The sequence below is a fragment of the Serinus canaria genome, chromosome 6 (assembly GCF_022539315.1).
Source record: "Serinus canaria isolate serCan28SL12 chromosome 6, serCan2020, whole genome shotgun sequence".
In the NCBI taxonomy this organism is placed as follows: domain Eukaryota; kingdom Metazoa; phylum Chordata; class Aves; order Passeriformes; family Fringillidae; genus Serinus; species Serinus canaria.
The window spans coordinates 25,246,400-25,259,520 of NC_066320.1; the positions used below are offsets into that span (position 1 = coordinate 25,246,400).

General features: G+C 41.3%; 2 protein-coding genes across 6 annotated transcripts in view; one reads left to right on the top strand and one right to left on the bottom strand.

Moving 5' to 3' along the window:
* Positions 1-13,121, top strand: part of SMC3 (structural maintenance of chromosomes 3) — a 1,169,611-nt gene that overhangs the window by 1,011,951 nt on the left and 144,539 nt on the right. The gene's annotated exons all lie outside the window — the stretch shown is intronic.
* Positions 504-10,460, bottom strand: SMNDC1 (survival motor neuron domain containing 1). The gene is made up of 6 exons (XM_009087194.4): positions 10,280-10,460; positions 9,541-9,660; positions 5,987-6,129; positions 3,991-4,152; positions 3,006-3,159; positions 504-2,209 (listed from the first exon to the last, which is right to left on the bottom strand). Exons 2-6 carry the CDS (start codon positions 9,658-9,660, stop codon positions 2,072-2,074), a joined length of 717 nt encoding a protein of 238 aa, XP_009085442.1. The 5' UTR covers positions 10,280-10,460; the 3' UTR covers positions 504-2,071.

Below are 13,121 nucleotides of genomic sequence, written 5' to 3' on the forward strand. Positions count from 1 at the left end.
AATACTGTTTTCTGTTAAAAGAACAGGTGGAGTTCAGAGTAGGCTTCCTGAAAACTCCAGTTCTGCCTGCTTTAGCATGTGTCAGTTCTGACTTCAAGATGCCCCTTTTGGATAAGTGAAAGGGACACTGTATCACAGCCACCTGTGAAAGACAACAGGTGACCTTCCTCTGCACTGAGCTGTCAGTGTGGCACAACTGTCACCCAGTTAATGTCACTGCTGGGACATGTGGTTGTAGCTGCAGGCTGCAGTACAAACTCCCTTTCTAAAAAGCAGACTGTTCTACTCCTGAGATGTTTTTTATGCAAAAGAAAATTTAACCCCCCTGCTACCAGTGAAGATATAGAATTAAGCAACACCTACTTAATCTTGCAGTGAGTGTGTTGTACTTCAGAGCCACTTTTGAGTATTACATTCTGTCCAGCACCTTCTGCTGTACTCACCTCTGTCCTGATGATTTACTATTATCTTCCCCCTTGAAAAATTCCACTTCAACAAATATATCCAGCAGATTTTAAACACTTTATTTAATAAAAGTTAAACATACAAAACTGAAATTAACACACTTTGTATTCATAAAAATCACCATCTCCCATTACAGGGAGAACCTTTTTCTATGTATGGATTCTAAACTACTGCTTGTAGAGTTTAGCTTGAGTTGTGACTCAGGTAACTGATGGACATTTCCACCAATCAGTGCATCAGCAATTGCTGATGTGACCTGATCTAGTTAACAAATTACAAAATGAGCTACATTAACATAATATACAGGGAAATAATGGTCAGGGTTAATGGACAAGACACAACTTTCATTTAATGGGGGAAATAGCTGATGTACTCTTGTCCATTAACTCAGCCCTAGATTTTACAAAAATAATATCTACATTGTATACAGGGCTACCCATTAACTTCTTCAAACACATTACGGGTTCAGAGGTGGCATCGCTACCGTAAGTGCGAGACAAGGAACAGAGGAAAGCAAATCACAGAGAGAGTACAAAAAAGCAAGAGCTTTTACACGTGGATTCCTGAAGAAAACTGAAGGGGCTCAGCAGCACTGAAATACAGCTAAGGTACAATGGACACCAGGGCCAGTCAGTTATGTAAGGACAAACTCCCAGCTAACCTTTACTCACTCACAGCTAACTAAGCGGGATCCAGGCATTCACATCTGCTGTGCCGTGGTTCTCCCAGTCTGGATGGGGGCCCAGGCACAGGCTGTCACTGCTGTGACTGTACCAACAGGTCTGGGACTGCACCAACACACCTACAAGATCTACAAGGGAGGACAGGATAGCTCCTTTCCACAGCACCAGCTCTGATCCCTGGGGATGGGTGGGGACTGTTAAGTACAGTTCCTTGTCCTATGGTTTTCTGGTTACATTTCATTAACTTCCTATTATAATTTGATGAGTATTTATAAAACAAACAAACAAAGAAAAACAACCAACAAGAAACAGCATCTCTTCTGCTGAAATTCAAGTGCAAGAAATTTGGACTGGAATTAAGTCAAATTTATTGTTTCTAGAACGTAAGTGATCATTAGTAATAAAGATCCTATCAGCCCTGTTCTGCCCTCAAACTGATCCACAGTGGATTTGTAAGGGAGTTATTTAAACTTCCTTAGCAACTCCATGTGACATGTCAGCTCTCTCCCAGAGCTGCAGCAGCTCTGTAATGCTGAGCTTGCCACAGACAGCACCGTGACTACAGAAACCAGGGAGGCTCTTAAGGTGCCATTTTTATACCACCACTTTTTTGAAGGGAAAAAAACCCACAAAAACCTTCACTACTGGTATGAATGAAAGATTCAAAGCTGCAGACAAATACTGCTTTGAAAGTAACAGGCAACAGCAGTTCATGAACATTTACCTGCCACAAAGTTTAATGGCTGGGGGGGGGGTTCAAATCAATAGCTGGAGATTTAAGGCTCAAATAGCTGAAGCCAAAGTGATGGTGACAAAAGGGACTACTCACTATGTGCCAACAAATAATTTACTTTTAGAAAAATATAATGATAAAAAGGTAAGTGTAAAGCCCTGCAGAGATGAAGTTCCACCTTTTCCACCTGTTACTGAGGCATGAGATGCCTGACATTATATTTAGAGGTATCTTGATACTGTGTCATAGGTTTGTCTGCAATTCCACATGTTCCAACGCCAACCTTGCCTGTTACACTCTCAGGGGAAGCAAAAATACTCCTTTTCACCTGCAAATAAAACAGAAAACAGCATTTCTGAATAATTACCAACTGGATTTTACAAAAAAAAAAAAAAACCAAAAAAAAACCACAACAAAAAACCAAGCAATCATTACCATCTGAAGTGCTTCAACATTCTCAACTTTCCCCCTACAGATGGGGATGCTTTCTAATGGCCAGCTCAGCTGTGATGTGTTGTCACTGCGTGAAGCAATGGGGCTGGGAATTTCTGGCACCTCAGTACTGGATGTGACTGTGGTACTGAGGATCTCAGGTCAGGCCAATAAGGAATAAAATTCACCTTCATAAGGGCATCTCTAATAATTGCTCAAAAGGAAGACTGAAGGTTTCCCACTATGTCTGGCAGCTCTTGGTCAAGTCATGACAAAAATGGAACAAGACTTAATGTCCCTGCTACCTTTTTTGCCCTACACTTGCTGTTCCAGGGCACGTCCTCAGCACTGTGCCTCCTGGGTCATAAACACAACAAGAAGCCAGACTTGGAGGTTTAGAGGAGCCCTCAGGTTCTTGGCTCCAACAAAAATCAGCTGGTAACTGATGCAAGCCTAGTTCTCGCAGCCAAGTGAAAGCTCACTCTCTTAGGAGCAGCACTCCTCCAAAACAATCCAGTAAAAAACCCAGGCATTTGAAGTGCACAAAATACAAAAATGCACACTACAGAATCCCAAAGACACCCAAATCCCCGTGCTGAACCCCTTTAAAAACCACCTCCTTCTTTCTCCCAAGCTACTGCACAGAAGTCTACGCCCCCTTGCTAGTCACATACCGACAAAAGTAAACAAACCTGGCCTTTTTTGTTTTTAGAATAGGCTCTGTTGTTAAACTGTTGCCACTTGACTTTCTGATCTTCTCGTTCCTGTTCAAGTTCTTTAATTCTCTGAGCTTTTTTCAAAGCTTTCTTCTTTTTATACTCTCGTTGCTGGGCTATCATCTCTTTTCTGGAAAAATGGAAAAAAAAAACCAAAAACAAAAAACAAACCCCACATTTTATGTTTGTGCCTCTTCCTGTAACAAACTACAACCTGACTGTAAAACAGACATGCACATTAATTTTCTAGAAGTTTATACAATTTACAGAAATAAAGCTTGTACATACTCATCATTTCTAGGAGGTAAAATAAAAAAATCTCAAAAACCTAAAATTCCAAACCTAATCTTTCCATTAATAAGCACAACCTGACATATGTACTTGGCAAAACCACCACCAAGCACGCCTGAGGAGCCCATACCAAACACAGCAACCCATGGGATTGGGTGCAGTTCATTTCTGGGTGAAATGGGACCTATCAGCACTTCTACATTTCAGAAACATCTTGGGTTTGGAAAGTGTGAATAACCCCCTGGAGTGAAAAGCCCACACTTTTCTGGAGGTCTGCAGGACTGATGCTACCAACCGATTATTGAACAGGGATGGAAGGAAAAGGACAAAGATTTACTTCAGTGAAGATAAGGAAGTTGAAAGAGTCAATCTATGCCACAATGCAGCATCCTCAGAGCAACCTTTTAGGGAAGGCATCACTGACTATAACAAACTCTGAAGAATTGTACCTTTTTTTTTTTGCAAAGTAAAAAGTTTTCAGCTCTTACAAACACCTTCCTGTGTTAGACATAGCAGGATACTAAGTAAATGCAAATTTAAAATAAAAAGAAACCAAAAAACTACTTATTTCATTAACCAATTTTTATAGCTGAGGGGCAAAAAGAAAAAACAACCAATCCAAATCCAACCCACAAAGCAGCATTCAGGCTTCCATCTGAGTATTACTCACTTGGACATGGGTTTGTTGCCACTGTCCTCTTTTGCTTTCCTTCCCTCTTCCACAGGCTTGAGGTTGAACAGAGGTGTGACTTCAGCATTGCCATATCCAGCAAATGTAACTGCAGCTGTCCCATTCTCCTCATCTATTTCTTCAATCTCAGCTTCGTAACACCTGTAAAGATATCATGGCTGTAAGCATGTGAGTAAAGCTTTAATACTCAGCCCTTCAACACCTACATCAGCCAGCTAATGCCACTAAGTGAAAAATATGCAGATACCAGCCTTCATTTTCAGGGGTAATACACAAATCAGACCAAGAGATTATTGTCTTAAGGTCAAAGGGACACAGGTACAAAGACTGGAATCTGCTGTATTTGACCTTTAGCTTCAACAAGCAATGCCCTCACAGCTATCACAACTAATGATTCATGCTGGGGCCAATCTAATCAACTATCCTTGGTTTTAGCTCTGGCATGTCATGGATAGAAAAAAAAAAAAAAAAAGCTGCATTCACAGAATTTATTGAGGAGTTTTAGAAAATGCCAGCTCAGAAGTGCAAGGCTTTCGTTCCATTTTTCTCCATCAGACAAAGAACTAAGAAAAATTGAAGCTTTCAAAACATTCCCTTTTCAACACTTTAAAGCTTAAAAGTTTTCTTGTTGAGTTAAAACAGCAATTTTGAAATTTTCACAGTAATCAGTCAATTTCATACTTATGTGTATGAAACACTTTGGTCAAACTGACCTCAAAATGGGAAAAATTAAAAAAAAAAAAAAAAAAGACATTTCCAAAAATAATTAAAATAACTGTGTCTAACTTAAGGGCAAAAGGATATATCTAGAGCCGACAGAGGATAAAAAGGAACTGTTTCATAGACAGTATTTCAATTAACATTTACTAAATTAATTTCTTGTGTGTTTTCAGTGGCTCAGCATCTTGAGCTGAGTTAGGTGCAAACACATGAAAATCCAAAATTCTGGCTAGCTCTTTATGAAACACTGCTCACTTAAGAAATATTGCAACTGAAGAAGGATTTTCTAAAAAAAGCAGAACAATGAAGTCCAATAAGTTGCACTTCCATGAACACTTTGACACACTCTTTCCCAAGCTCTGATCCTGTAACCAAGGGATCAGACCAAAAACAATGACCCAGTGGTGACCTAAGACTAAGAGACTCAATTTTTAAGTTCTAACACAAAAACATTTTGCTAATTAAGACAGAGAAGAACTGTTCACTTTTAGATTACTTTTCTACTTAAGACATCAAGAGCTATACCAAAATCTTTACATGATTACTATATTGTTTAGAGACTAAACATGCCCATCCAATCATAGAGCCTCTAAGTGGTAACAATTGCAATATTGGTCCCGCATCCAGTTTTTTTAAAGCTGCAACAGTTACACATTTGCAGTACAAAAAGTAATTTCAAAATGTTTATTTTGAAGTTTATGGGGTCAGAATGATTTGCATGGGTTCCAGAACTACAGAGGATAATATATGAGACCAAACCCAAAAGGTTGATTAATTCTATAGTTACATTACATAGTTATTTTATAGCCAAACACAGCATTTTCAATTAAAAACTGAAAATTAATCCAATTAGAGGCCCAAACTGAGATACAGCAAAAATTTTTTCTTCATAGTAATCAGTGACACACATATATCAATGCAATGACAAATCATGAATTACACATCCCAAAGATGTGTAATTCTCTTTACAAAAGACTGTCCTAACTGACCAATTCTTTCCATCTACCATTTATTACACCAGCAAATAGTAATTTACAAAAGCTACCCTACTTTTATAAGGTTAGTGGAAAAAAGGCCCCCCATCTCTTTGCTACCTAAAATACTGACCTTTAATAGACAGTCCAAGAATCCTTAATACCACATTTATTTCATCATTTCTTTTTGCTTTTAGTCACCCTGGTCAATTCAAACTGAATGAAAGTCTCTTACCATTGAACTATTTCATGTAACTGTTAGAGAAGTTTTCTACACTTACTGTCCATCCTCACTCCATATGGCCATACACCTGTCCCCAACCTTCCAGGAGTGACTGGGCAGTGCGGATGCGGAACTGTCAGAACTCGCAAGGGTTTCCGAAGGTTGTGTTGAAAGGAGATCTTTGGTTAACTCTATGACTTCCTATAAAAGACAAAAAACCCACAAAGAATAATTTTTCAAATTCCTCTTACCAAGCATATTTTTACCCCAAGCTTACTGGTTTTTATTTGGTGGGTTTTTTTTGTTTTTTTTTTTTAAGTTACTATATTATATTCATTGCTGATGTGTGAATTACACTTGCTTTGGTTTTTTTAATGATTTAATTAAACGCATTAATTGCAATTGTAGATAAAAATATGTATGGTCCTCACTGTACTACTGTAAAGCTGACCATGCCCTCCTCCAATTTTCAAAAAGTAGCCTATTATTTTTTATAGCTTTTCTCTCATTGGCTGAACTGCAGCATCCAGAGTCAGGGTGGCAGAGCACCCTCCAAGCTGCAAAGCCCTCTCATTTTGCTAGAAAGCATCCAGGTGCACACTAAAGAACTGGCTTCCTTAGGTCATTTTGATAAAGTATTTGTTTTTTTCCTAAGCTCCCTGACTTTGAGATGTCAGGTCAGGCCTCCCTTGCTAATTCAAGATGACAAATAACAAAATTTCCCAGTTCCTTTAGACATTTTTCATTTGCAAGCAGGAGCTTGCAAAAAGCTCTCCCAATTTCCTGGAAATGTTACATCAAAAACTAAGCAATCAAGACCTCTCTTGGATTTCACTAGGGTTAAAAGTCAAAGGAGACAGCATCTAAAGGGTCATATGAACTTTATATATAATGCAGAGAAACGTTGCTGGCCCTAAGGAAGAAAAATTCTTCAATTCTTTGAGTACCTCAGCATGAACCATTCACACTGCTAACAAACAGTAAACATCTAAGTCAGGGGAGGGTTACAGACAGTGTTCAAAGCCTGAACTTTCCTCCCCATTTCACATCTTACTTCAGCTATGGGCATGCAAAAAATTAGGAAAATACAGTAAAGGAGCTGTTCATCATCCCTTAAGAACCTAAAGGATTGTAAGCACTTCCCAAGTAAGTTAATACATCATAAACTTGCAAGCACTTTTATCTGATTAACTACACAACTAGCATCAAAGGCTTAACAGTTTGTTTCTGTTGCAGCATGTTAATGTCTGAATTTCCAATAGCTAATAAAAGTTTTGCTCTTTGCTTTGGAGGAGCTGCTGGTTAATAAGTACTCCAGTAAGCACAATCAGTAGTAACTGTGAGCACAGGAGCACACAATTACTTCTACTACTTAGCTCACCGTTGTCCTAATGCCACAGCTGAAGCACAACAGATTTTGATCAAGTTACCTACTTTGAGAACATACAGCATTAGCCTAATTTTCCCTCCCAGGTGCAAAATCCCAAACTATTCATTAACATACGGGTAGCTGTATTCTGCAAATCCAGGAGGCATCATGGCTTAAGACAAGTATCTCTCTTAGCAGATCAAGTACATCACATCAGGCACAAGGCACTCCTGAAAACAAGTGTTTCAGGTATTGCAGCTACCAGCAACACCAAACTGCTGACTAATTCTTGCCTCAGAGATGGCTTATTCTAGAACTTGGATGTGAATAGTTTAAGACAAGTCTACCAGGAATCCTCTGAATTTAATAAAGCCCCTTACACACGAGGCTATTAAAATAACCAGACTCTTGGTAAAAATCTTCATCTGATATCCACATATTCTAATGCTCAGCTCACAAGACAGAGACATTAATTTTATTGCAAGCCATGAGACAGTTCTCAAGTCTTTAAGAGAAGAGATCATTCCAAGAAAATTTCGGAGCAGGACTTGGACTACCACAGCAGCTCAGTACAGCCAAACAGGTTGAACAACATGGCTTGGTGCCACATCCCCGTGACAAGGAGGTGTGACCCACAGGGAACACTGCTTAGCTTGCCAAGATTTTTCCTGACCAACTGGTCTTCACAAAGCCAGACAGAGCCCTATACTCCAGAGCACAACACCCACAGATCTCATCTCCAATTACAGAAGATGTCAGCTGCCATCAAGCCTAGAAAAGGTAAGTTTGGTTTTTGGGTGCACAGACACTGTCCTAGAAATGCTTTGGTGAACTGAAAAGCTAAGTACTTCTAACAATTTCTTCTAAAATTTAATATTGAATAATCTAAGCATACAAAATGCATCAGTATTTATAATAGGAAAAAGATGTTTCAGTAACATAGTAACCATCTTTTTGAACAGACAAAAAGCTGTTTAGTTGGGACACTGAGGCATCAAACCCACTCTTACAGCTGTTTGCTTAGTTGGCATATATCAAGTCTGCAAAACATTATGTCATTTTCAAGGTGGAACATACAGATAGCAAACCTTTTGGGGACGAAAGTGTAAAGATCTTCCCCATTCTGTGCAGAAAGCTTTTATTAAAAAGTTTGCAAGTTGTCCTTTCACATCAATGATCTCTGCATATCAAAGCCGAGGTCGTGTTGGTATCGGAAATATCATCCCATATGGGTTTTGCTGTGCATTTTAAAAATATAAAAATATACACATGCTTTTAACAGTGTACAACAGAGCACATTCAGATGATCTATAAAGTGCCTTGTGAGCACAAAGCCTTTGCAGTTTAAAAGGAATTCTAAAGATCACTGTTTGGAAGCACTAATCGTGTTTTGGTTTTGAAGCCCCAATTTATTACTGTTATTTCCATACAGAGCAGTGGTCACTGAACCTTGCACTGGGTAGTTTTAGATATTTTTACACCTGATGGCTAAAGCAATCCACAACAGAAATGAAGCAGCACCTTGCACTCTCATGACAGATTTTAACAGCACTGCTGGGATTTGCTATATGCCAATGTGTCTTTATATGAATAAGAATCTAAAAGACCACTCATACATTTAAAATTAGGCTGGTGGCCTTCCTGTCTCTAAACCACACCCCAAGGACCATATATGGGTTTTAGCTGTTAGGAACACACTATGTTCTTGTGAAAAATAAAAAAGACAATTTTTTTCTTATATAGAAACACACTCAAGACTCAGATACACAAGGAATACAGAACTACACTCCACTGCAAATGTATTTAATGAGTAAGTAGGTTCTGGATCAAGTTATCTGAGAACTCAGTAAAAACATCATGGTAAGCTAAACCATGAGGTTTCAGCATTAGTAAAAGCAACAAAAAATAATGACTTTGAGAAATGCTTCAGGGAAAAAAAAATTAAAACCCAGCACACAATAAAGACAGCACTGGCATATCTTTCACCACTCTGGCCAAAGTCTATAGAAAAAGAGTTTGTTATATAAATTAGTACATATTTTATAGTAATTCAAAAACAATATTCTTAAAATAGGCCACACACTTTGGGTTTTTCCAAACTAAGCCTACCATGACTATATCAAGCTATGTGGAATGAAAGCAACCAGCCCACCAATTGTCTGTTTTTGTTGAAGGACAAATATTTAGGAAAATTAAAACACTTGTAAAAGACCCTGATGTTTCACCTACCCTCAAGTTCTCACCTGTAAGTCTTTCTTCAGTTTCAGTAAATCCTCATTGTCTGCATTGCCAGATAAGGCAGCCTCGACTTGCTGGAGCTGAGCTTTGTAGCTGGCCAACTGCTTAGCAAGGTCTTCTGACATCTACAAGGAACACACAGACATACAAACCCCACATCAAAACAACGGCTTTGCTGCTTTATAATCACGCCTTGTGGTTCAAGTAAGGTGAAATGACAACAAAAAAAAAAAGCTTTTACTAACATATTAGAAACACAGCTCATTAAGTTTCAATGATGAGTATTTGTTCTGTAATTTGACTTTAGATACCCGCTCGTTTAATTTTTGTGCAGTTCCGCCTGCTCTCAAGAGACTTATGAAGAACAGAGAGCTGAAACACGTGCCCGTGTACGGGGTACACGCACGGCTTACAGCGTGTGAGCAGCGGGGCCTTGGGCAAGCCTCGCACCTCCCCGGCTCCTTAGAAAATGAATGCACATCCCAACAAACCCCGCGCACTGCGGTGTGCGCCCTCCGGGCGCCGCACACGGCGAGCCTCAGCGCCGAATCCCCCGCGGGCCCCGGGAACCGGCCCCTGCCGGGGCTCCCGTGGGCTCGGAGCGGCCCGGGAGAACAGACGGGCCTGGGCCTACCCTGGCGGGCCTTTCCCAGGCCCAGGCCGGGCCCAACCCAGGCCCCGAGCCGCTCAGAGCGGGCAGGGGCTCAGCGCGCGGGGCCGGCAGGGCCCATCCGGCGGTCTCACCTCGGCGGTGCGGGGTACGGGCCGTGCCCGGGCCAGGGGCTCCGCTCGGGGTCCCGTCAGGCCGCGGCCGCTGCGCTCCGGCTCCTTCCGCCGCCGCAGCCGGGGGTGGGGGGGCGACAGAGGCGGGGCCTCGGCCGGCGCGCGCCGACGCTCGCGAGAGCGGTCACGGGGGTGCTACCGGCCCGCGAGAGCGTCACGCGGCCCGCGGGTCACGTGGCCGGACGCCCTGCCCACAGCCCCGCGAGGGGGCGGGGCCGCGGCTGAGGGGCCGGCTGGAGGCCGCGGTGGGCGGTGCCGGGAATTTAAAATTCCTTCTTTACAGCTCTGTGGGTCTCTCCCCCAGGGGCCGTGGCAGATTTGTGCTGTCGAGCACACGCTGCTGCGCGGGACCAGGATCCCTAACCCTGCCTGGACCCAGGGGCTTTGCTCGCTTACGTATTTGTTCCTGACAATATGAAGTACGCCAACACCCTTTGGCTGCTTACACGATCATCAGAACCACGCAAAACTTACTACCGAGCAGCTTAGAAGAGAGTAAGTTTCAATATTCGTCCTGCAACAGGAGAGGAAACTGAGGAGAAAAGCTCAGTGACTTCTTCAAGCCTGTCACAGAAAAAAAAAAAAAATCTGCTGGAAAACCAGTGATTAATTTGGCTGTGAGCCAGGCAAATTAAGCAGATGCCCAAAAATTAATTTTCCTCATGTTAGCAGGAGGATCAGTGTCTCCTGCAAACATCCTGTCCCTCATGGTCACAGGCACACGGTGCTGCACAGGAAGCTGACTCCACTCATTGGATTTGTTTATGTATTATGAGGAAAATATATCTACTGTGTGCTATGGCACTTGGTGTATGTCCTCTGAGGATATCCTGACCCAGAATGAAGCACATTTCTGTATCTTGATTTATAATTTGATAATTAAAATGCAGAAATTACTGGACACTGTTCAGAGATGATTGAACTTGTTTACCAAGTGTAACAATGAAAATAGCAACAGCAACATTTTGGTGTTTTCATTTTTATGCAATACTAAACCAGAAATAGTTAAGGAAACATTTTCTGATAAGACTTTGCAGACAGATCAGCAACTGTTAAAATACATATGAATTGTTCGATACAGAGCAATCCTAATGACTTTGTGAGCATACCTATCCATTAGAATGGGCATTAGTGCAATCAATTTCCACTTCACATTTCAGGACAAGAAATCTATGCTGTATCTGTAGATTCGAGAGGGACTGAGAAGGCATCCAGTCTCCAGCTATCTCCAAAGGCAGCAACAGCAAACAGGAGAACACTTTTGTGGTTGCAGCAGCAGGAGCAAGCATAAAGAGGCATTTTATTTCTATAAAAGGTTTGGTGAGAGTTAATACTGTAGTGGATTTATGGTTATATAGTAGAGTATGTAGTTTATAGTAGAGTATAGAGTTATATTTGGTCTGCAGACAGCTAAAAAGACACACCAACATTATAAAATATATATATATATTATATCTAGGAAGACAAGCCAGATCTTGAAATGGCTGATCTTTAATTCCTACAAATTGAAAATTCTCATTAATTGCATCCTTAACACTGGATTTATCTTCACCTAAAAATAGAGACCTTTTTTCAGTCTTTCACAAAAGAAGCTCTTTTATACTATATTGAGGAAAAACAGGGTAAGGAGAACATCTCCCTGCTGTCTTACAGATGACACTTTTTTAAAAATATGTTTTATAGTTCCTTAAATATTTGCTGCTTGAACGGATACGTACGTGGTAGCCCATCGGCATTATTTATACCAATACATATAACTTAGCAACAGAAAAAAAAAGGCAACCTAATTACCTTTGACCAAAGGCAAACTGTTGCCATTAGCATTGGGGCTTACAGCCGTGATTCCCAGGAGAAGCTGTCAGACTGACCTGGCTGTACTTGCGGAACAACGCGGTAAAATCGGTATAGCTGGAGCCTTTGTGGCCGTGCTGGGAATGGTATCCAGGAATGGCCCAGCTGATTGGGAAGGTGAGGTTTGCGGTGCCGGGGATGGCTGGGCATGCCTTGGAAGGCAGGGGGTGCCTGCCTTCGAGGCAAACTGATGCGCTGTTGGAAGAGGCGCTGGCGCGTCCCGCAGCCCCTCTCGGCTCGTCCAGGAGGTGGTGGTGGTGCCGCGCAAGACGTCTGCATGGCCAGCCGTGTTTAACTGGCTCTTCGGGAAACAGCTCTGCTACGGGTCCACAATTCCGCCTCTTTTTTACAGACTGCTGAGTGATTTTTATGGCTAGATAATGGGAACATCTATAGGAAGTTGTTTTTGAAGGCAACTGTGATGATACAGTCTTTTGAAATATGAATGTGCTTTGGTAAATAAGTACACTTAAATCTGCAATGTTCTCAATTCCTAAACATTAAATCTTGAAGCACTTAAGGATCAGAAATCTGAGCGTTGAGCAGCAACCAATGCTTTGAAGATGTTATTATGTCAAAATGATTTAATGTCCTGTTTTTCACCTTTGTATGGATGAGTTGTTTTGCTCAGCACAGAGACCTAGCGACTAACCAAAAATTGCCTTCTGCAAACAAACTGGTCTGTCCTCATGACAGAAATTGCAGCCCAAGTCTAGGCCAGAATGGAGACACTGGATCTTTTTAAGCTTTTCTGGTAGGCTGCTTGCATGGCAGGCATTGTTCTGTCAGTGGGGGAGTATGTCATCTTGAAAGGTATTGGTATATTAACTTGGATGAAGAAAGCACTGTATTAATATTTCAATTTTTAGGGTTTTTTTCCTGAAGGTGCAGGGATTTTTTTGTTCAGTTGTCCTGTGCCTCTAAGCAAAATTTGCTTTATTTTGGGGGAAGG

What these genes read in the sequence shown, in the direction of transcription:
- SMNDC1 (XM_009087194.4), bottom strand. Translation starts at nt 9,660, where the DNA reads ATGTCAGAAGACCTTGCTAAGCAGTTGGCCAGCTACAAAGCTCAGCTC. An exon ending in ATATGGAGTGAGGATGGACA is followed by an intron (nt 4,153 to 5,986) that starts GTAAGTGTAGAA and finishes ATATCTTTACAG; the next exon opens with GTGTTACGAAGCTGAGATTG. An exon ending in CTAAAAACAAAAAAGGCCAG is followed by an intron (nt 2,210 to 3,005) that starts GTTTGTTTACTT and finishes TTTTATTTGCAG; the next exon opens with GTGAAAAGGAGTATTTTTGC.